Genomic DNA, 23,202 nt, shown 5'->3' with positions numbered 1-23,202 from the left:
CCCGCCTACTGCAACAACAACAACAACAACAACAACAACAACAACAACAACAACAAAAAAAAAAATATATATATATATATATATATATATATATATATATAAAACTCCTAGAAGATAACATAGGAGAAAACCTAGGTGACCTTGGGTATACAATGACTTTTTAGGTACAACACCAAAGGTACAATACATGAAAGAAATAATTGTTACGTTGGACTTCATTACAATTCAAAACTTCTGTTCTACAAAAGATTATTATCAGGAGAGGGAGAAGTTAAGCCACAAACTGGTTGAATGGGTTTGCAAAAGATGCATCTGATAAAGAACTGTTATCCAAAATATACAAAGAACTCCTCTAAGATTCAATAGTAAGAAAACAAACAACCTTGTTAAAAATGGACAAAAGACCTGAACAGACACCTTGCCAAAGAAGATATCCAGATGGCAAATAAGCATATTAAAAGATGTTTAATATTAGGTGTCATTAGAGAATTAAAACAATGAGATACCAGTATACATCTATCAGAATGGGCAAAATCCAGAACACTGACAGCACTGAGTACTGGCAAGGATGTGGAGCAACAGGAACTCTCATTCATTGCTGGTAGGAATGAAGTCCATGCCACTTTGAAATACAGTTTGGCAGTTTCTTAACCAAACTAAACATACTCCTACCATACAGTCCAGCAGTCATACTCCTTGGCACCTACCCAAATGAACTGAAAACCCATGTCCACACTAAACCTGCACACAGATGTTTATAGCAGCTTTATTCATAATTGCTAAAACTTGGTAGCAACCCATATGTCCTTGTGACTGGATAAATAAACTGTGGTACATCCAAGCAATGGAGTAATCTTCAGTGCTAAAAAGAAATGAGCTGTGAAGCAATGAAAAGACATGGAGGAAACTTAAATACATATAACTAAATGAAAAAAGCAAATTTGAAAAGGCAACATACTGTATGATTCCAACTATATGACATTCTGGAAAATGCAAAACTATGAGATAGTAAAATGACCAGTGGTGATTGGCAAGGGTTAGGGGAGAGAGAGGTGAATAGGCAGAGCACAGAGGGTTTTTAGGGTTTAATGAAACTACTCTGAGGGATACTATACTAATGGATACATCTTATACATTTGTCAAAACCTATAGAGTGTACAATAGCAAGAATTATCTCTAATGTAAACTATGGACTTTGGGTGATAATGATGTGTCAATATAGGTTGTAACAAATGTGCCAGTTCTGGTGAATGGTGCTGATAGTGGGAGAGATTGTAGGTGTTTGGGAACAGTGGGTATATGGAAATCTGTGCTTTTCTCTCAGTTTTGCTGTGAACCTAAAGCTGCTTTAAAAAATAAAGTTAATTAATGTAAAAAGATCTTGTTACATGGGTGTGTGCATTTGTCAAAATTCATTAAATGGTACATTTAATATTTGTGCATTTTATTGCATGTAAAATTTACCTCGTACTGAAAAAAAAAAGTCATATACAAATATTGAACTCTTACATTTAAATTGGAAATATCAGTACGAGTTCATGATATATTTTCCTTTAAAAAAAAAAGTGTATTTTCTAAAGAGACCTTAATTGAAAAAGGAAAAGAACTGGCAATATTCAAGGTAAGAGACTCAGGGTAATTTTAACTGTGGCCTTTCAGATGAATTAATGGATAAACAAAATATTTTTAAAACGAGAGTACTACTCAAATGTGCTGTACCCATCCCTCGCAGCAGACTGAAGGTAGGCATTTTTATCCCCGTTTTAATACAATAAAACTAAAGTTCAGGGAACTTCAGTGGCTTACACAGAATTTTAACTTAAGTGGGAGAGGTGACAGTTGCTGGAAAGGTTTAGGATGGTCCTACTAAAGGTTAAGGATAGATTATGGAGGAAAATAACCCCACACATTCTTTTTATGTGTCTCTTTGCTTGAGCAAGAAGGCAGAACAGCAACCTACTTTCCTTTCTAGAGGTTGAATTTCTACCTGCTAGCCAGGACAGCTAGGAACCCAGAGCAGAGGTAGATGACCACTAATTTATTTACCTGGTCATGTTATAATGAAGTAAATATTTATTAAACGTCATGTTTAGCAAGGCTGTGATTCTTCCCTATTTGTTTCTCTAGCTAACATACTGTTAAAGTTTATGTAACAGTTTTAATATTCAGGGTCAACAGTTTAGACTGAGAACAAGGGAAGGAACCTCAGTTGAGTTGACATTGCTTATTTTCCTGGAACCATGAAATTGAGGTTTAATTGATAAATTGAATAGCAAATTCATAGATTTATCTTTCAGAATTTCTTTTTCAGGTCTCCCCCTTGCACAAATTCAAGAAGAGAGTGAAGAGGCTCGTTCTGCATCTTCTTTCTTGGCAGAAGTTTCTCAGTATACAAGTGGGTGAGTAACAGTCCATTAGTCCAGTCTATTTCAGTATTGTTTCTTTTGTTTTTTGGGGTTTTTTTTTGTGTTTTTGCGGTACATGGGCCTCTCACTGTTGTGGCCTCTCCCGTTGAGGAGCACAGGCTCCGGACGCGCAGCCTCAGCAGCCATGGCTCACGGGCCCAGCCGCTCCACAGCATGTGGGATCTTCCCGTACCGGGGCACGAACCCGTGTCCCCTGCATCAGCAGGTGGACTCTCAACCACTGCGCCACCAGGGAAGCCCTGAACCATTTTAATTCCAGTTTTTAAAAATCAGTTAAAAGGCTTTTGGAATAACAACAAGTAAAACCTACCCATTCATTTGTTTCTGAGTCTAAAACAAGTTTTGACACATCTTGACTCTTGTAAACTGTTATGGGAACATAGGCAAAAGATGATAGAATTTTAACAATATGCAGCAGTTAGAATTTAAATAAATGTAAAAAGTTGAAAATAGGTTGTCCTTTTAAAGCAATTCATACAGTTAATACACTTAACTACCTAGAGGTTTTTTAAGGCTGCTGTGAGTAATATGTGAAATATATTGGCAATGCAGAGGTTAAAACCAAAAGTACAATAGAGTGCTCTGCTGCGCTTCATCTGCTGCCAAATTTTGCTCTTTGTTTGCATCTTCTTCACCAGTCAACTTTTTTCTTTTAGTTTAAGTACTGAATATGTGTGCATGTGTATTTATTTTTATGTTAATAGACTATTTTTTAGAGCTATTTTAGGTTTACAGAAATGTTGAATAGAAAGTACAAAGAGTTCCCATTTCCTCCCTCCCGCCACCAATTTCTCCATTATTAATGTCTTGCATTTGTGTGGTACATTTGTTAAGTTGTTGAACCAGTATTGATACATTGTTATTAACTACAGTCCATAGTTTACATTAAGGTTCACTCTTTATATTGTAAGATTATAGTATTATATAGATTAGTTTCACTGCCCTGCAAATCACCAATTTTAATACAGAAATCAGGAAAGTATTAACTTTTTGTTTTTAGCTAACTTGGCTGCTTTGGTTAGTTATTGCTAAATATATTTGCTCCACATTTCATTAAAGGGTTAGGAGAAAGAAAAAAATTGTTCTTTGCCTTAAACATCTACCTGGTAAAAAATGCAAGATTTGTGGTTTTCTTTAGCTAGTTAAATATTTTGTTTTAAATATTTAAAAATTAAATGGATAAAAAATTATTTAATGCTTAGCTATGTTTTTTAAAGGGGATGTGTTTACAATCTAGGTTTTAGTCTGATCTGTATTCTGTTCTGTTCTGGAATTATTGCCTCTTAGCTGCATTGGGTGTGGTATTCCTGGCTGGTATTTATGGGTCTCGTTGAAGAATGGCATCATCCCTTATCTTCGCTGTGCTGCATTGTTTTTCCACTATTTACTTGGAGTAACTCCACCTGAAGAACTATTTACCAGTAAGTAGGAAAATGAAATCACAGAGTAGTAAATAATTATTGTCCCTTCAACCTCAAGAAGAGAGAGCAGGCAAAACCACTTCATTCCTCACTTCTTTCATCAGTGTTCATTCCAAACATGTGTGCGCCCCTGCCCTGGTGTAGGTAAAAGGTGAGGCCAGAAACCAGATTAGTCTCACAGTCTGCAAAACCTATTCGTGGCTCCTATCTATGTACAGTTTTTGTACTTGAGCTTACAAAATGCCTGCGTGCAGAGTATAATGGATAGGGTATACAAGAAATTAGAAAGATTGATTGCTTTTAAGTGAAGAGAACTGTTTGGCTAGGTAGGAGGAATTTTTTATTATATACTCTGTTTCTTGAATTTTGAACATATGACTGTATCTATTATGAAAGAGTTAAAGTGCGCTGGGAAAGGCCTGTTGTGATAAACCAAGGCTATGTGTATTTGAGTAACAGAATCATTTCCTTTCTCCTTTACTTGCCTTAAATCTACATCAAGGTAGAGAAGGTTTCCTTGTGGCTTTGTATGGGTAAAAATCAGAAGGTTTGTATGATTTTGGAAGAGTCATCAAATTAGCTCAGAAATTCTTTTGTCCTTTTCTCAGGTCAGCCTTAAGAGGGTTCTATATCTTGAACTCAGTTCAGTAGGGTTTGTTAGATGTAGGTTTGTTCTGATTCTGTATAAATACGATGCTACTTTCCAAGTGGTTGTCAGTACAGATCTGTTGTTTTCATTTTTTTAAAAATCATATATTATCTAGTCAGTGCTGTAGTATGGCAACAGATAAGATAAAGTCCTTTCTTTTATTGAGAGGAGATGAAATATAAACAAACAGATAAATATATATAGTATAATATGAAATGGTAATAAGTGCTGCAAAGAAAAATAAAGCAGGTCATGGGAGTAGAGAATGCTGGGGTAGAGTCATGGAAGCCTTCTTTGTGAGGAGATATTGAGCAAAGGGACGTTGAAAAAGGAGATAGGGTTGAACTAGGCTGGTGATTGAAGGAAGAGTATTCCTAAGCAGAAGGAACAATAACTGCAAAGGCTTTGCTTGACATAGTCGAGGAATAGTAGAGATGAGTGGCCGAAGCCTATTGAACAGGGGGAGGGTGGTAGGAGATGAGGTCCAGATCAGGTAGGGCCTTTATGCCACAATAAGGACTTTTGTATTTTGTATTTTTGTGGTGGTTTGATGTTGGAGAAGTCTGATCAGGATAATGACTCAATCAGATTTAAAAGGATCACTGTGAAATAAATAAATAAATTTTTTTAAAAAAAGGATCACTGTGTCTTGTCACCCACAGTTTTATAGAGTACAAAGTATACTCTGTATAGACAGAGTATAGAAATGAGCATAAACAATGTAGAAACTCTATTGTTGACCAGGTAAGAATAATGTACTTATTAAATGTATTTTTATTTTCTTGCAGATCCTTCAGAAGCAGAGTACAGTGCACTCTGTAGCTATTTATCTTTACCCACAAATTTGTTCCTGCTTTTCCAGAAATATTGGGATACTGTAAGGCCCCTCCTGCAGAGGTACTGTGGGGTTAAAATATCATTATTGGGTTATTATACAGTTTGGAAATGTTATATTAAAAATATTTGCTAAGCTTTTAGATTGATTAGCATCATTTGAAGGGGTGACAAAATATACGAGATTCCTAATTCACACACATAAGGAGTTGGGGATAAGACCAGCAGAAATGGGCAGCTGGAATTTCTGCTTGTTCCACCATGACTGCCATTCATGGAGCTTATTTTCCTCACAGCAGCTATCTCATCCCAGTTTTAAATGGGGTGGAGGGTGGGTGGAGTGAGGGTAGGTCCTGTTGTAAGCAGCAGTACAGTCACAGTTAAACATCGGAGGGACCCAAAGTGGGGCTACAATAGTAACATATCTCATATGGTAGCACATATCTCAGCAGGGTGACTGAGGAGGAAATAAAGGTCATTTGGTAGATCAAAGATGTATCTAGTTAAATTTCCTGTGGAAAAGTGTGTCTTTTTTTAATTAAAAATTTCTTCCTACCCCATTACTTACTGGCCCTTCTGATCACTCTCTACCCTCCAAACCTCCAATCTCCTTACCCTATCTTTGCTGGCACCATTTTCCATCTTTTTTTTTTTTTTTTTTTTTTTGAGATAGAATTGACATATACCATCATTTTAATAATCAGTTTTCATCGTGTTATTCTTACTTTATTTCCCCCAGTAAAGATTCTGGCATCTAATTCCAGTACTTATTGCGGGGGGTGGGTTGTTTTTCCCATGCATCCAGCAAGTAATTCTGCAACATCAGCTGGGTGTCCTGCTATTCAGCTCATTCCTGACGCTGTCTTCCTGGAGATGCTGTCAGATTCCATGGGTTACTTCAGAAAGAGCCAGTCACAGTCCAGGTTGTCACCTTTTGGTGCTCACCAAAAGACTATAGTTTGATTAATCTGTAGAGCAGCTCACAGAACTCAGAGAAACGTTTTACTTACTAGATCATCAGTTTTTTATCAAAGGGCCAGCCAGATGGAAGAGACACATAGGGCAAGGTATGAGGAAAAGGGAGCAGAACTTCCACACTCTTATCTCTGAGCACACCACTCTCCCTGAATCGACACGTGTTCACCACCCTGGAAGCTCTCCAAATCCTGTCCTTTAGAGGTTTTTTGGAAGCTTTATTACATAAGCGTGATTGAGTAAACCATTGGCCATTGGCGACTGATTCGTCCTCCAGCTCTCTTCCCTCGCAGAGGCTGGTGGGTAAGGGGAGGCTAAAAGTTCCAACCCTCTAGTCACTGGTTGGTTCTGGCTACCAGCCCTCATCCTTTTGTTCAAAAACCACTTTGTTAACATAACAAAAGACACCTTTTTCACTCACATCACTTAGGAAATTCCAAGGGTTTTGGAAGCTCAGTGCTGAAGTTGTGCTGACCCGTCTATGCCAGGAACTGAGTCAGAGACCAAATATATTTATTATTGTTAAAAAAATTAAGTTTGAAGATCTAATTGGCTTTATTAAATGATTCATGAATGGGCAGCATCCCATCTAGCAAGTAGAAAGGAGCCTTTTATAGTCAGCAAGGAGGTGGGACAAGGAAGTCATAAATGAAAAAAGGATTATTTCAGGCAGGGTCACCTTCCTTTGCAGGACAAAAGGATCTGTTAGGCAGATTACCTCACTGGTACTGACCGGGAAATTCCAGACCGATGGGTAAAGATTTCGTTTCTGGGGAAAGTTGAAACTGCAGTTAGGTTTAGGTGTTAAGTCTTGGTTTGATGGACGTGGGCTTAGCACAAGTAACTTACATTTGGGAAGTTTTTTTTTAACGTTATCAGTCACAGTATCACACCCACGATTTCCTTTAGTCTTTTCAATTTTCTACCCTTTTTCTTTCTCCTTTTTCTTTAATCAGTGTCTTTTTCCCTGCATGCTCATATCAGGATTTGTGTGAATGTCCGCCCATCTCCTGACACCTTTCTCTGTGCTCTCACCTCTTCTTTTGGGTTCTTTTCTGTGTTTTCTCATTTCTCATGAGGTATTCTGATTTTCAGATAAAAATGAATCAAAAAAAAAATCAGTATCATTCTTTGTGTTGAATGCAATCACAGTAGGTTATACTAATTTTACTTTTATATTGTTGGAGTTGATACATTTTTAACTTGCTATTCTAGTTCAATGTTAAAAATTCAAACTTTGAAACAAAGTCTGTACCATTCCTGGCTCTGCTTGCCTCAAAGCCTTTCCTCACTGTCTGCTCTGAAAGGCAGGGGACTGACCTCTGTAGGCCATATTTCCCAGTCTCCCTCATCTGTTGGCTTCAGCCTGTGGGAGGCACTGGCAAGATATTGGAGGCCAGGAGGACGAGAGAAACCTGTGTTTAGACCACCTCTCTCTGCCTTGTGGGGCACCCCTGACAGTGGCTACTGTCAGTTCTACTGATGTTCTACTCGATGTCAGAACATCTAGTTCTCACCAGACAAGTCTACTGTAGTTCTAGCATCTACCAGTGACCCTGAGCTCCAACAAAGCCACTCCAAAAATATTATTTTGTTCCTCCAGCCCGGGAAGGATAGTAGCTTCCTGTTATTGACTAATCTTTGGGTTGCCTTGCCTTTTTTGACTCCTGGTTGGCTTCTCAGCCCTTCTGTCACCTTTATTTCCAATTCTTAGTATTAAATTCCCTCTTGTTAAAATACTCAGAGTGGTTTCTGTTTTTCTAGTAATAGGTAACCTTTTAAAAAAGAAATTAATAAAAGGGGGTAAATAGACAGAAAAAAGAAGGGGAGAAAAGAAAGGGAGAAGAAAGGGGGACAAGATGTAAGGTAAAAGAAGTCTAGCAGTGGGCACATGGAAAGAAGGTACAGAGAAGTTTGGAGAGGATGGCTCCATGAATATTCCACTGAAGTTGTGATAACCCATTTGCTTTTTCTCTCTGCTCCCCGTATAGATGGTGTACAGACCCTGCCTTACTAAACTGTCTGAAGCAAAAAAGCGCCATAGTCAGGTTGGTTTTACTTCTCAGTCCTTCCCCATCTACAAGTTGTGTTTCCAAAAGTAGTTGGTTGATGAGCATGCTTTCTAGTCTGTTGTCTTCATTTCTAACTCAGAACATTGTTTCTTACATTTCTGTTAGGTCTTTGCCGGAAATTCGATTCTTCATATGGTTGATTTTTTTCTTGGAGTGGCTGTCCTTTTCCTCTTAAATTGTTTGACACCACCAGTACCTGTTCCTTAAGCTAGTGCATACATGTTAAAAGGCTTCTTGGAGCTGCTAGTTTATTAAAATGAGAGGGTAGTGACAGTATTCATTCATATAAACCACTTTTTTTCCTTTTGAGAATAAAGATATAAATAGAACTATTCCCTCCTCCCCATCTCTTCCTTTCTATAAGCTTAGAGACTACCCAGCAAAACTTCAGTCCCCCTTTGCTCCCTTAAGTTATGGTTTAATCAAAATCCATCTCTTCCTCAAGGACAATTTTTTAAAATTAATTAATTTGTTTATTTATATTTTTTGGCTGTGTTGGGTCTTTCTTGCTGTGCGCGGGCTTTCTCTAGTTGTGGTGAGCAGGGGCTACTCTTCGTTGTGGTGTGCAGGCTTCTTATTGCAGTGGCTTCTCTTGTTGCGGAGCACGGGCTCTAGGTGCGCGGGCTTCAGTAGTTGCAGCAGCGGGCCCTAGAGCACGTGGGCTTCAGTAGTTGTGGCACGTGGGCTGAGTAGTTGTGGCTCACGGGCTCTAGAGCACAGGCTCAGTAGTTGTGGTGCATAGGCTTAGTTGCTCCATGGCACGTGGGATCTTCCCGGACCAGAGATTGAACCCATGTCCCCTGCATTGGCAGGCAGATTCTTAACCACTGCACCACCAGGGAAGTCCCCCTCAAGGACCATTTTAAATGTTACCTTCTCCGTGAAGCCTGTCCTAGCACATCCTCTCATATGTGTCTGTTCATGTGTGTGTATGTGTGTCCCTGCCAACACTGTAAATCACTGAACAGTAAACTCAACAGTGGCCAGAACTGCATGCTTATCTTCTTTGCATCCACTCCAGGGCCTGGTTTGTATTATGTAGTCTCTGATTTTTATTCAAATTGCATTGCATCAATAAACAAGCAGAGGAATTGACCCCAGCCTTAAATACTAACACCAGCACAGTTTTTTTTTTTTTTTTATGGCTAAAGCAAACATTGTGAGACAGTGTGCATTTGCTACCTTCTTTTCTCATCTGTTTTCACCCCTTGAGTTCCTTTCAGCTTCTCCTTAAATGTGCATATGCTGCTGCCTACCACTTAACCCAACTTCAGTGATTTACAGATTATAGATCCACCTCCTGTGCTCAGATGCAGTAGTATTCACATCACCAAGAAAAGAAGAGTTTAAAAGATGAGTACAGGGCTTCCCTGCTGGCTCAGTGGTTGAGAGTCTGCCTGCCGATGCAGGGGACACGGGTTCGTGCCCTGGTCCAGGAGGATCCCACATGCCACGGAGCGGCTGGGCCCGTGAGCCATGGCCGCTGAGCCTGCGCGTCCGGAGCCTGTGCTCTGCAACGGGAGAGGCCACAACAGTGAGAGGCCTGCGTACCGCAAAAAAAAAAAAAAAAAAAAAAGATGAGTACAGGGCTTCCCTGGTGGCGCAGTGGTTGGGGGTCCACCTGCCGATGCAGGGGACGCGGGTTCATGCCCCGGTCTGGGAGGATCCCACATGATGCAGGGCGGCTGGGCCCGTGAGCCATGGACACTGAGCCTGTGCTCTGCAACGGGAGAGGCCACAACAGTGAGAGGCCCGCGTACCGGAAAAAAAAAAAAAAAAAAAGAGATGAGTACATATTTTAGCAGTATTAATCTCTCGCAAAAGTCATTGTGTGCCATTTAGACATCCACTGTTTCCCCAGCATGTTACTGGTATTTTACTCTGAGAGAGTTAAAAGATACAATACATACAGCTTTTGATCATAGGTAGTTTATAGTCTAATTATGTACATAAATGAGATACAGTATAATAATATATGGAATATACTGTTAATGCTATAGAAATGTAAAGAGTAAATATTCTTAATGATGTAAGTTTAGTCTTAGAGGATATAATTTTTAGCTGAACACAGAAGGGATTATATTAGAATTTGAATTGACTGGGGTTTGAGGAGAGAATTTCATGTATTCAGATGACCTTCCCCAGGACATGCATGCAAGGCTTTTGTCGAATTAGTATGGTGAGAATGAATAACATTTGCAAACATGTAACAAGTACTAAGTATATTATGTTTCACTTCAGTATCTTACTGAGTTCTCAACAGCCCTTTGAGGTTCCTTGATACTATTCATTTCTTAAATCAGCACGAGTATTTATTGTTTCTCTCCTCACCACCACCCCCAAATGTGTTACTAAATTGATGGTGTGCCCTATGATTGAGAAAGTATATGTTTATTCTCAGTTTACAGACCAGGAAATACAGGATTAGGTTCAGTGACTTGTCAGGTGTCAGAGAATTTAGGATTTGTAACCGGTCCTGTTTGATTTCAAAGGCTGTGTTCTTAACTACTACTTTATATTACCTTCCTAGACAGTATAGAAATATAGCTAGAACAATTTAGTCTTAGGAGATAGTAGGAGTTGGGTTTGGAGAGGAAACCAGCTGATGAAAGATCTGGAATTCTAGGCTGAAAAGTTTAGATTTAATCTAGTCAACAGTAGGAATTACTATGGATTGCAAATATGAATCCTTAAACTGTTGTTGTTTTTTTTTTTTTTTGGCCACATCACAAGGCTTGTGGGATCTTAGTTCCCCGACCAGACCAGGGATCAAACCCAGGCCCCCTGCAGTGGAAGCACAGAGTCCTAACCACTGGGCCACCAGGGAATTCCCCTCTTTTCGTTATTTTTAAAACATTCTTGCTTCTATTATTTGGTCTGTTTTTGATATGGGCTTATTTACTCATAAAATAAAATTGCCATTTAAATTATATTTCTAGGTACCCTAGAAAAAGAAATAGTTTGATAGAGCTTCCTGATGACTATAGCTGCCTCCTAAATCAAGCTTCTCATTTCAGGTAAGAAGAAATATATATTTAAAACTTTTTTGAGCTTGCAAACTCACCACTACTAGCAAACTTTTTTTTAAAGTGACCACTGAGAATCCTCTGTAACAGTGATTTTCAATCTTTTTTTTAAAATTGAGGTGAAAATCACATAACATACAATTTTGTATAATTCATTGGCATTTAGTGTATTGCCAGTGTTGTGCAACCTCTATTTCTCTCTGATTTCAAAACTTTTTGATCACCCCAGGGAAACACCTTGCATCCACTAAATAATCATTCTCCATCCCACTCTTTCCTGATTCTGTAGTAACTGATAATCCGCTTCCTGTCTCCATGGATTTGCCTGTTCTAGATATATTATATAAAAGGAAGCATACAATGTATGACCTTTTGTGTCTGGCTTTTTTCACTTAGTATGTCTTTGAGGTTCATCCAAGTTGTAGGATGTATCAGTACTTCATTCCTTTCTTGGCTAAATAATATTTCATTGTATGTATATACCAAAGTTCATTAATCTATTCATCCATTGGTGGGCATTTAGGTCGTTTCCCTCTTTTGACTATTATGAATAATGCTACTACAAACATTCATGTACATTCTGGTTGGACATATATTTTAATTTTTCTTGGGTATATATACCTAGGAGTGGAATGCTTGGTCATTATGGTAATCCTATGTTTAACATTTTGAGGAACCATTAAACTGTCTTCCACAGTGGCTGCACCATTTTACTTTCCCACCAGAATGTATGAGGGCTCCTATTTCTCCATATTCTCACCAGCGCTTTTTATTTTCTGGTTTGTTTGTTTGTTTGTTTTAATTTATTTTTATTTTTTATTTATTTATTTTTGGTTGCATTGGGTCTTCATTGCTGCGCGCAGGCTTTCTTTAGTTGCAGTTAGCGGGGGCTACTCTTTGTTGCGATGCACGGGCTTCTCATTGCAGTGGCTTCTCTTGTTGCGGAGCATGGGCTCCAGGCGTGCGGGCTTCAGTAGTTGAGGCATGCAGGCTTAGTAGTTGTGGGCTCACGGACTCTAGAGCGCAGGCTCAGTAGTTGTGGCACACGGGCTTAGTTGCTCTGCGACATGTGGGATCTTCCCGGACCAGGGCTCGAACCCGTGTCCCCTGCACTGGCAGGCGGATTCTTAACCACTGTGCCACCAGGGAAAGTCCCTGTTTTTTGTTTTTTAATTTTTTAAAAAATAAATTTATTTATTTATTTATTTTTGGCTGCGGTTGGGTCTTCATTGCTGCATGTGGGCTTTCTCTAGTTGTGGCGAGCGGGGGCTACTCTGCTCTTCATGGTGGTGCGCGGGCTTCTCATTGCAGTGGCTTCTCTTGTTGTGGAGCATGGGCTCTAGGCGCACAGGCTCAGTAGTTGTGGCTCGCGGGCTCTAGAGAGCAGGCTCAGTAGTTGTGGGACATGGGCTGAGTTGCTCCACAGCATGTGGGATCTTCCCGGACCAGGGCTAGAACCCATGTCCCCTGCATTGGCAGGCAGATTCCCAACCACTGGGCCACCAGGGAAACTCCTTTTGTTTTTTAATTAAAGCACACCCAGTGGGTGAAAAATTGTAGCTCACTGCGGTTTGATATACATTTCCTTAATGATCACGGATGTTGAACATCTTTTTGTGTGCTTGTTACAGATTTGTATATGTTCTTTGGAGAAATGTGTGTTCAAGTTTTTTGCCCATTTTGTTTATTTTTCATTTATTTTATTTTATTTTTTATTTTTTAATTTTTTAATTGGGGTATAGTTGTTTTACAATGTTGTATTAGTTTCTACTGTACAGCAAAGTGGAGTTCCCTGTGTTATACAGCAGGTTCTCATTAGTTCTCTATTTTATACATATTAGTGTATATATGGCAATCCCAAGCCCATTTTATAATTGGACTATCTTTTTTGTAGTTGAGTTGTAAGAGTTCTTTTTATTTTCTGGATATTAAACCCTTGTTAGATTTTAATTTGCAAATATTTCCACCTATAAGTTGTGTTTTCACATTCTTCATAATGTCCTTTGATGTATGAGTCCATTTTATGTTTCTTTCTTTGGTTGCTTGTGCTTTTGGTATCAAAACGAAGAATTTGTTGCCAAATCTGAGATCATGAAGATTTATTCCCATGTTTTTTCCAAATAATTTTATAGTTTTAGCTCATATTTAGGCTGTGAATCTGTGGGTTTTTTTGTTTTTTTTTAAATTCATTTATTTTTTGTTTTATTTTATTTTTGACTGAGCTTGGTCTTCATTGCTGCGCGTGGGCTTTCTCTAGTTGCAGGGAGTGGGGACTACTCTTTGTTGCGGTGCATGGGCTTCTCATGGCAGTGGCTTTTCGTTGCAGAGCACGGGCTCTAGGCACACAGGCTCAGTAGTTGTGGCACATGGGCTCAGTAGTTGTGACCCGTGGGCTCTAGAGCGCAGGCTCAGTAGTTGTGGCGCACGGGCTTAGTTGCTCCGCCGCATGTGGGATCTTCCCATACCAGGGCTTGAAACCCGTGTTGCCTGCATTGGCAGGCAGATTCTTAACTACACTGCACTACCAGGGAAGCACTGTGAATCTGTTTTGAATTAATTTTTGGAATAAGGTAGGAGGTACAACTTAATTCTTTTTTTCATGTGGTTTCCAGTTGTCACAGCACCATTTTTGGAGACTCTTCTTTTCCCCTCATTAAATAGTTTTGGCACCTACTTTGAAAATCAATTGGTCACAGATGTTTGGGTTTATTTCTGGACTCTTAGTTCTGTTCCATTGGTCTATAAGTCTATCCTTATGCTAGTACCACATTTTTTAATTACTGTACTTTTGTAGTAAGCTTTGAAATTGTAACATGAGAGCTTTCCAACTTTGTTTTTCTTTTTCAATATTGTTGTGACTATTTGGGGTCCTTTGTGATTACATTGGAATTTGAGAATTGGCGTTTTCATTTCTGCAAAAGGGGCAATTGGGATTTTAATAGAGATTGCATTAATCTATAAATTGCTTTGGAGAGTGTTGCCTTCTTAACAGTATTAAGTCTTCCAGTCCATGAACATGGATGCCTTCTATACTTAGGCCTGCTTGAATTTCATTCAGTGATGTTTTGTAGTTTTCAGTGTACAAGACTTTTCCCTCTTTGATTATATTTATTCATAGGTATTTTATTCTTTTGAAAGCTATTGTAAATGAAATTGTTTTCTTAATTTCCTTTTTGGATTGTTCATTGCTGGTGTATGTATGTATGTATTTATTTAGTTTTGGCTGCATTGTGTCTTCGTTGCTACGCACAGACTTTCTCTAGTTGCGGTGAGCAGGGTCTACTCTTTGTTGCGGTGCGTGGGCTTCTCATTGCAGTGGCTTCTCTTGTTACAGAGCACGGCCTCTAGGTGCGCGGGCTTCAGTAGTTGTGGCTCACGGGCTCTAGAGCGCAGGCTCAGTAGTTGTGGTGCACAGGCTTAGTTGCTCTGTGGCATGTGGGATCTTCCTGGACCAGGGCTCGAACCCCACGTCCCCGAACCCCACATCCCCTGCATTGGCAGGCAGATTCTTTACCACTGCGCCACCAGGGAAGCCCTGCTGGTGTATTTAAACACAACTGATTTTTGTCTGTTGATCTTGTACCCTGCAACTTTCCTGATTTCCATTAGGTTTTTTTTTTGTTGTTGTTGTTGTTAATGGTTTCTTTCAAAGAGCATATTTCGGAGAGTTAATTTAAAGTCTTTGTTTATTATATCTCATGGCTGGGCTTCCTTAGGGATGATTTCTGTCAGTCTCTTTTTTGTTTCCTGTGAATGGGCCATACTTTTCTGTTTCTTTGTAAGCTTTGTTGAGAATGGGGCATTTTGAGTATTGTAATGTAATAACTCTGGAAATCAGATTCTTACCACATCCCAGGAATTGCCAGTGTTGCTTGATAAGGCTGTAGTTATCTGTTTGTTTTGTGACTTTTCCAAACTATTTTTGCAAAGACTATTCGTTTTGTGTTCACTGAAGTCTCTATTCCATTATCTCTGTGGTCAGCCAGTAACTGACAGAGATTTCCTTAAATGCCTGGATGCAATAAGAAAAAAAAAAAGAGAAGAAAAGATATAAAGACTATTCTGCCTCTTTAAATCCCCTCTACTACCATCATCGCCAAGGAAGCTGCTTCAGCCCACGGGAGCTGAAACAATGGTCAGTTTCTGTGCCAGCCCCTCAGTGAACTGCCAGGCAAAACTAAACATACAACCCTAATTTTTGAAGACAAGGTCCCTCTTGCCCACCTTGGCACCAGCATGCTGCACCAGGATGGTGGGTAGCCACTCCCATAGCTACCTGCTGTGGTGCTGGGGGATAAGGGATGGTTAACCACTACACAGAATGCCAAAATTCACTGAAATTTACTAGCCTCAGTTTTGTCAATCACTCCTCTGGACACTGCAAGTGTTTGTCCTGACTCTGAGTTCCCAGAATAATTGCTTCAGACAGTTCTTGCCAGATCAGTAGTTGTTCTGGTAGAGGAACCGCACTGTTCTCAACTTTCCAAGCAAGTAGCAGTCTTAGAAATATCTTTTATACATCTGTCTTTAAACAGTGTTTTACATACATTACAGTGTGGTGACCACATTCATTCATTGAAATAACACTGAAGAACACTTTTTTCCCCCCAAACACAATCTTATATGGAAGCCCATTATAACAGTAAAACAGGTAACATTGTGACTCAAAGTGCAAGCCTGGGTACTGGAAAGAGAAATATACCCCTTAGCCTTTTCTGGCACCGTGTTCCTCCTACCTCAATCAGATTAAACACTACTCTAAAGCAGTGTTTCTCAAACTTCCTTTTATTTTCGTCTTCCCTTTCACTGATCACTTTTCAAATCAAAAAAATATTGGCTGATAAAGACTAGTGAGAAGCAATAAAAACAAGTTACATTGTGCTCACTGCTAATACCATGTATGAATTCCCTGTTAGTTACTTTTTTTGTTTGTTTTTGTTTTTTTGTTTGTTTGTTTTTTTTCCGGTACGTGGGCCTCTCACTGTTGTGGCCTCTCCCGTCGCGGAGCACAGGCTCCGGAGGCGCAGGCTCAGCGGCCATGGCTCACGGGCCCAGCCGCTCCGCGGCACGCGGGATCTTCCCAGACCAGGGCACGAACCCGTGTCCCCTGCATTGGCAGGCGGACTCTCAACCACTGCGCCACCAGGGAAGCCCCCTGTTAGTTACTTTTATAAGAGAACAACATGAGCTTAAACCCATGATGCTATATGATAAAATTATGTTCAATAAGGTTAACAGTAATTTTTGTTTTGCCTTCTATAATATGATGCAAGTTATTTGAATAGCATAAATTAATGAGCAGCACACCACCAGTGAAATGTCACTGAATGGAGAAATCATATTTGGATCTGCTTCAGCCATTGGTTTGTGAATATTTCATATTTGAATCACAATGCATCATCTTGAAAATAATAAGCCAAAATTATTACTGATGCAGTTCTGTATCCTTGACAATCCAGTAGCATCACACATCACCCATAGCAAACCAGACTGATAGTGATGACATGAAACTAGCAGTAACTAGTAATTAAAAGGCAAGAATCTCAGTAGCTTGAAAATCAAAGCCTATTCAAGACTCCATTGATAATGTACTGGTGACAAGGCATCCTTTTCCCAAATTGCAGAAATTCCAAAGCTCAGTTAGGTGTTTTGTAATGTTCCTAAGCATTGTGCAACAGCTAAACTTCTTAGTAAACTTAATTAGAACTCTCAGTAAACACAACTAACTCTCAAATTTAAGGATACTAATTAATAATTCCAGTTAACTGCCTTGATCTATAAGGTGACTTAGTCTTTAGTTATATGTTAAATAACTTGCTGTCATTTGAAGGACTCAAAAGAAGAGATTGCAGTGTAGGGTCATCTTAAGGGCTTGAAGAGCCCTTCTTTGGCCCACTCTGAGAATCACCACCCTACAGAATGACTAAGGAAATTCTCTTATTTAGTTATAACCATTGCTTTGAGCCACAAAGCCAGGGGGTTTCACTGGCCCATCAGGGGCTTGGGCAGCCCATAGTTCAGCCTCTATTACCAGTTAGAATTGACCTCAATTTCAGCTCCCTTGCTGCTTGTCTCAGGCAGATTAAGGTCAGCCAACTAAAGAAGTGACTGAATCACTTTACCTCTCAGCCCTCCAAAAACTAGCTGGATGATGTCAGAGACTGCATCCAGCTCCAAATTCAGTGATTTTCCTAATCTTGGGGCTGCATTGGTATCACAGGCACCCTGTGAATAGGTATTGTTTTCTAGTCATTCAAGGGTATCATGCTGTTGACTCTGAGAAGAGTGTTAATCATTAATCACAGTGACGATACTCCTGAATGATATTAGTACTTATTGGTTTCAAGTAAAAATGATAATAAATCCTATGCTCTCTTCCAGTTTTATTGTTACTACTAGTTTCCATTAAGACTGAGCCATCTCTAGTGTAGGAGGGTGGCTGTTCAGTGACTGTATTTCAGGGGCATCACTCCCATTTTCCTCTATAGGATGGGACTCAGCCATCCTGTGCTAAAAGTTAAAGAAGATGTTGGCTTTATCCAAAAAGAGCAACACCCGGGAAGTGAAAATAACCCCCTCATCAGTAGGAGACAGGAATGGAATGCCTATGCAGGGAGCCCCTCTGCTCCTGTGTAGAGAATAGTGATTTTCTTATCTTGCCTAAGAACGTGGGCGTCAGAGACTAAACTGTTAATACCATATTAGAGACTCGTTTTGGTGCTCTTTATTCTGACCCAATTGTGGACATCACTGGATCTTTCCTGGGGTTGCATTTATTTTTTTCTGTCCAAATTGATGCTTGCTTTATGTCCATTATACAGCAGAGATAAGAGTATAAGAAGCTCCTTTTACAAAGATAGCCATTATCACTCTAATTCAGAGAGTGATACCCCTCTTGGGGGCATTATAGCAAGGCTCTAGCATGCCACTGTGTCAAATGGCCAGATCTCATAGTACTACTTGGTTCAAACAAGTCAACTTTGTCACTTTTTCTTTCCTAAGATTTGGCTGTGTTTCACAGATGGAAAGGTGCATCAACTCCAAGACTGCAGTCTCCCCTTTCAACCGTAAAGATCTCAATACTTCAGAGAAGTGGGGGAAATGTGTTTAAACCCTTACTGAAAACTGTGGTTAAAACAACAGTAATTGTACACCTTCAAGGTCATTTCTCCAACATTGAAGACACAAGATTGACTAAACCAATCCAGAGGGGGAGCTGACTGTAAATTGGTCATGTCAGATGAAGACTGGATTCTCTAAATGCATCTCAATCTCAAGGCATATTTAAGTGCCACACTTTGTGGGAATTCCCAGAACACTGCATATTTAAAAATAAATTTTCTTACTATGAATTAATCAGAAGACTTTTTGTTATCTTCTTAAGGAAAAGTATTAAAGAGGAATCATCTAATTAAATGTTTCCTTGTGTTTTAAGAGCTTTCTTTGCTGCAAAGCAGCCAGTGATGAAAACACTGCTAATACATCTAAGATACTGCTAACTGATTATATCATGCTTTTATTATTTCTCCACCATACTGAATGTTTTCTTCCCTTTTGAGGTGCCCACGGTCTGCAGATGACGAGCGAAAGCACCCTGTCCTCTGTCTTTTCTGTGGAGCCATACTGTGTTCTCAGAACATTTGCTGCCAAGAAATTGTGAATGGGGAAGAGGTGGGAGCTTGCATTTTTCATGCCCTTCACTGTGGAGCTGGAGTCTGCATTTTCCTAAAGTAAGTAGGAAGCTTCATAATGAACTTAGGGAATCTGAATCCAGTCTGGAGGCCATTATGGCAGGACAGTATGTTGATAGGATATGATCTGTCAGAAGTCAGAGCATAGGGCTTCCCTGGTGGCTCAGTGGTTGAGAGTCTGCCTGCCGATGCAGGGGACACAGGTTTGTGCCCCGGTCCAGGAAGATCCCACATGCCGCGGAGCAGCTGGGCCCGTGAGCCATGGCCGCTGAGCCTGTGCATCCGGAGGCTGTGCTCCGTAACAGGAGAGACCACAACAATGAGAGGCCCGCGTACCGAAAAAAAAAATTGGAATCTGTTCACATTTTCATTATTTGTGGAAAACCTTAAACAAATATAGTAGACTTGAAATGAAATTGAGTTATTTGTATTGAGGTGGATGGACCTATAGTCTGTCATACAGTGAAGTAAGTCAGAAAGAGAAAAACAGATACCGCATGCTAACACATATATATTGAATCTTAAAAAAAAGAAAAGGTTCTAATGAACCTAGGGGCAGGACGGGAATAAAGATGCAGACTTGGAGAATGAACTTGAGGACACAGGGTAGGGGAAGGGTAAGCTGGGACAAAGTGAGAGAGTGGCATGGACGTATATACACTACCAAATGTAAAATAGATAACTAGTGGGAAGCTGCTGCATAGCACAGGGGGATCAGCTCGGTTCTTTGTGACCACCTAGAGGGTGGGAGGGAGATGCAAGAGGGAGGGGATATGGGGATATATGTATACGTATAGCTGCTTCACTTTGTTATACAGCAGAAACTAGCACAACATTGTAAAGCAATTATACTCCAATAAAGATGGAAAAAAAAATGGAAACGTGAAATGTGATAGACTTTATATTGATTACTCTGGTATTGTGTAAAAATCAGATATAGTGAAAGAGTTTAGAGTCCTAAAATTTATATTTTCAAAGGACATGTACATTGTTACTTTATGTTGTCCTTTGAATGTTTTAATTTGCTTCACGTCCTCTGTCAACCAACCATTGTTTTCCCTGGTGTCTTAGCAGGTGACTGAGAACAGACCAATAGTCTCTCATATTTATGAAAGAAGAGTGCAAGTTTCCTGAGAGAGAGAAAAAAATCAAAGTGGATGCATGTGCTTTTTCTTTCCATTCTCCTCATGTAATCTAGTTTCTGTTTACATAAACCCAAACATCTCACTCACTAGGGAATATGTAATCACTGCTAATCAGCATCTGTTGGAACAAGGAGAATAAGTGTATGGAAGCAAAGCCCAACACCTATTTTCTTCTAGGGTACCTACAGCGAGTAAACCCACTACCTATTCCAACTGTTTATTTTATAATTTCTCTCTAGAGTACTTATCTCTTATGTACACGAACATTATTTTTTATTTTTCCATTTCTCTGCTGTCAGAGTCCCAAGTACCTTCAGGGTTACAGTGGTTCTTTATAATGTGCACTGTTGGAGGCCGGCTCTAACCAGAAAAGGCTTGACACTTCCATAGATGACCTTCTTTCTGTCCCAGGGTTATCAGACTAGGAGATGTGGTTCTATTCTTCTGTTAAGCTCCCTCCCCCGCTCCAGGTCATAGGTCAGGAAATAGGACAGAAACAACCCCAGCCACCATCTTCCAGGGTACCTATGGTTCGCATAGGACAGGCTTCTTCCTCTCTTCAGTATATTTAGTCGGTATTACTGGCTGATCACATTTCCCTAAATCCATTGATCCTTTCCCATAGCTTCAACAAAAATAGCAATGTTCATTCTCTTTTATTTAGACAAAAGACGATTTAGTCTGTTTGTCTATATTGTCTTTATACTGAATTCTTAACAGATACTATGTCTTTTCTCTAGATTAACTTTGACACAGTGCCTGTCATTTGCATACATGCACTTAGTAATATTTCTGTTCGTTGTTTTGTCCCTTAGAATCAGAGAATGTAGAGTAGTCCTGGTTGAAGGTAAAGCCAGAGGCTGTGCCTATCCAGCCCCTTATTTGGATGAATATGGAGAAACAGACCCTGGCCTGAAGTAAGTTTTTAAAATTTTACTCACATTATTGTACATGGATGGTGGCAGCTCTTTAAACACAAAAGCTAATACTGAGAGATATTTTTAAATAGCTATAAATTGAAAATATTAAATATGATGCCATCCTAAATGTAACACATAATTTTTAACAAGTTTGTGCTTCTCCAAAATTTTTAGACCCCCGCCATCCTAATGTTTGAATGCTCTATAATTTTTAATCAACCTTTCTTCAGAATTACTTAGAAGGTTTAATTGGCGCTGATGTATAAAAGAAAGAAATCTGTAGTATCCAGCAAGGGGGTTTGGTTTAAAATGGATATTCATTGTTTCCATTGCAATACTTGAAACTTTTTATTAGCCAGCTATGTCAGCCTTCTTTGCTTCTAAACATTAGCAAAAATGCTTAGAATCCTGTAATTTTCTGTATCCTTCGCTGGTGTTAGGAACTGGAGTACCACTCATGGGTATGAGAAAAAGGAGGTAAGGGCACAATGGTCTCAAAAGTACATATAGATAAAGATTAGATCCCCTTCCCATAAGCTCTTTTTGTTTAACTAAAAGTTTGTTCTTTTGAAATTTGGGGTTGGCCAAAAAGTTTGTTCGGGATTTTTGTAACATCTTATGGAAAAATCCAAACTTTTTCATCAACCCAATATATTATTCAGAATGAATCAGCTTATTAGATGAGGCTTGGAACCTCTTTGTTCATATGGAGATTTGTTTTTATTGTAACAGCTTTTGACCTGTATAGAGAAAGTCTTTGGATTCAGGAAGAAAAAGCTGGGTGGTGAAAGTAGTTAATGATTGAGGATAAGAGGTCTGTGTTGTTCCAGAAAGGTACAAAGAAGCAGAATTTTTAAGTTAGTTAGGCAATATGAAAATACCCAAGCAGCTGAGACATGTGAGTGCCCCAGGGATGAGAGTCTCACAGTTCTCCATCATTGGCAACAGCCAATCTTCAGTCATTTTGGATTAGCTATTATACAGTGTTACAAACTGTGCAACCTTAGAATTGGTATGGAGTAATTTTATTTAAATACTTGCTAATAACCAGCAAGTTTGTTGTGTCATAAAGACAATAATAACTAAGTATTTCTGAGGAGCAGCGTATAATTTGAGGGCTTAGTATTACACCTCAGACCTAACCTCTACCGTCCAAAGATCAGAAATCAAAGCTGGATAAACTATAAGAGGCCAGAAAGCCATTAAAGACCTAACTCAGGCTAACCACTCAAAAAAGAATAGAACTGCTTCAAATTACAAACCTTTCTAGCCATTTAAATGGGGTCCCATAATGCCCATGTATACGTATACTTGACCTATTTTTCTGAATAATCAAGGAGTAAGTTTTTTCTTCATTAGCTAAGTAACTTATCAAGTTCATAGTGATCAATGGTGAAGGGAAAATATACCTTTTAAAACCTTGTCCTGGTGATTCCTCCAGTTCCAAGAACATCTCAAAAGTTCAGACTAATTTAAACAATGAAGATGTAGTAGTTATTTGATTCAAGCTTACATGTTTTCTTCTCCCCCTGAAGGAGGGGCAACCCCCTTCATTTATCTCGTGAGCGGTATCGGAAGCTCCATTTGGTGTGGCAGCAACACTGCATCATAGAAGAGATTGCTAGGAGCCAGGAAACTAATCAGATGTTATTCGGATTCAACTGGCAGTTACTGTGAGCTCCAACTCTGCCTGGGGAGAATCACGAGTGAAGACAGTAATGAAGACTGATTCAAAATTATGGAGACCTTACTGAGGGCTGGGGAAGGGTTGGAGGGTCTTTTGGTCCATGTCCAGATTCACATACATCAATAAAATATTCCTTAATGGAGTATTTCTTTCAATTAATGAACATATGCTTAAAGGAAAAAACATAGATTAATCTATTTTATGTTCCAGAACACTAAAGAAATTCTTCTTCATCCCAAGTGTCTGATTCTGCTAATAGTTCCAGAAAACTTATTTCCCTTCATAATCTGTCCCACTTTACTTCATCCACCTGATAAATGAAGTCACATCAAGCAGTTGTGGGCATTCTTATATGT

At 39.4% G+C, this 23,202-nt stretch overlaps 1 protein-coding gene across 2 annotated transcripts in view; it reads left to right on the top strand.

Moving 5' to 3' along the window:
• UBR1 (ubiquitin protein ligase E3 component n-recognin 1) overlaps positions 1-22,989 on the top strand; it is a 166,080-nt gene extending 143,091 nt beyond the window's left edge. The window contains exons 40-47 of one of the 2 annotated variants that reach the window (XM_059059471.2): positions 2,312-2,399; positions 3,714-3,847; positions 5,285-5,393; positions 8,297-8,353; positions 11,317-11,394; positions 18,963-19,133; positions 21,055-21,156; positions 22,695-22,989. In XM_059059471.2, coding sequence (XP_058915454.1) covers positions 2,312-2,399; positions 3,714-3,847; positions 5,285-5,393; positions 8,297-8,353; positions 11,317-11,394; positions 18,963-19,133; positions 21,055-21,156; positions 22,695-22,836 — 881 coding nt within the window. In that variant the 3' untranslated portion in view covers positions 22,837-22,989. The remainder of the gene's footprint in view (positions 1-2,311; positions 2,400-3,713; positions 3,848-5,284; positions 5,394-8,296; positions 8,354-11,316; positions 11,395-18,962; positions 19,134-21,054; positions 21,157-22,694) is intronic. The other variant, XM_059059472.2, reaches the window with a different exon arrangement.
• Positions 22,990-23,202: the final 213 nt, after the last annotated feature.

The sequence above is a fragment of the Kogia breviceps genome, chromosome 3 (genome assembly GCF_026419965.1).
Source record: "Kogia breviceps isolate mKogBre1 chromosome 3, mKogBre1 haplotype 1, whole genome shotgun sequence".
NCBI classification, from domain to species: domain Eukaryota; kingdom Metazoa; phylum Chordata; class Mammalia; order Artiodactyla; family Physeteridae; genus Kogia; species Kogia breviceps.
This window is presented reverse-complemented; position numbering and strand designations above follow the sequence as displayed.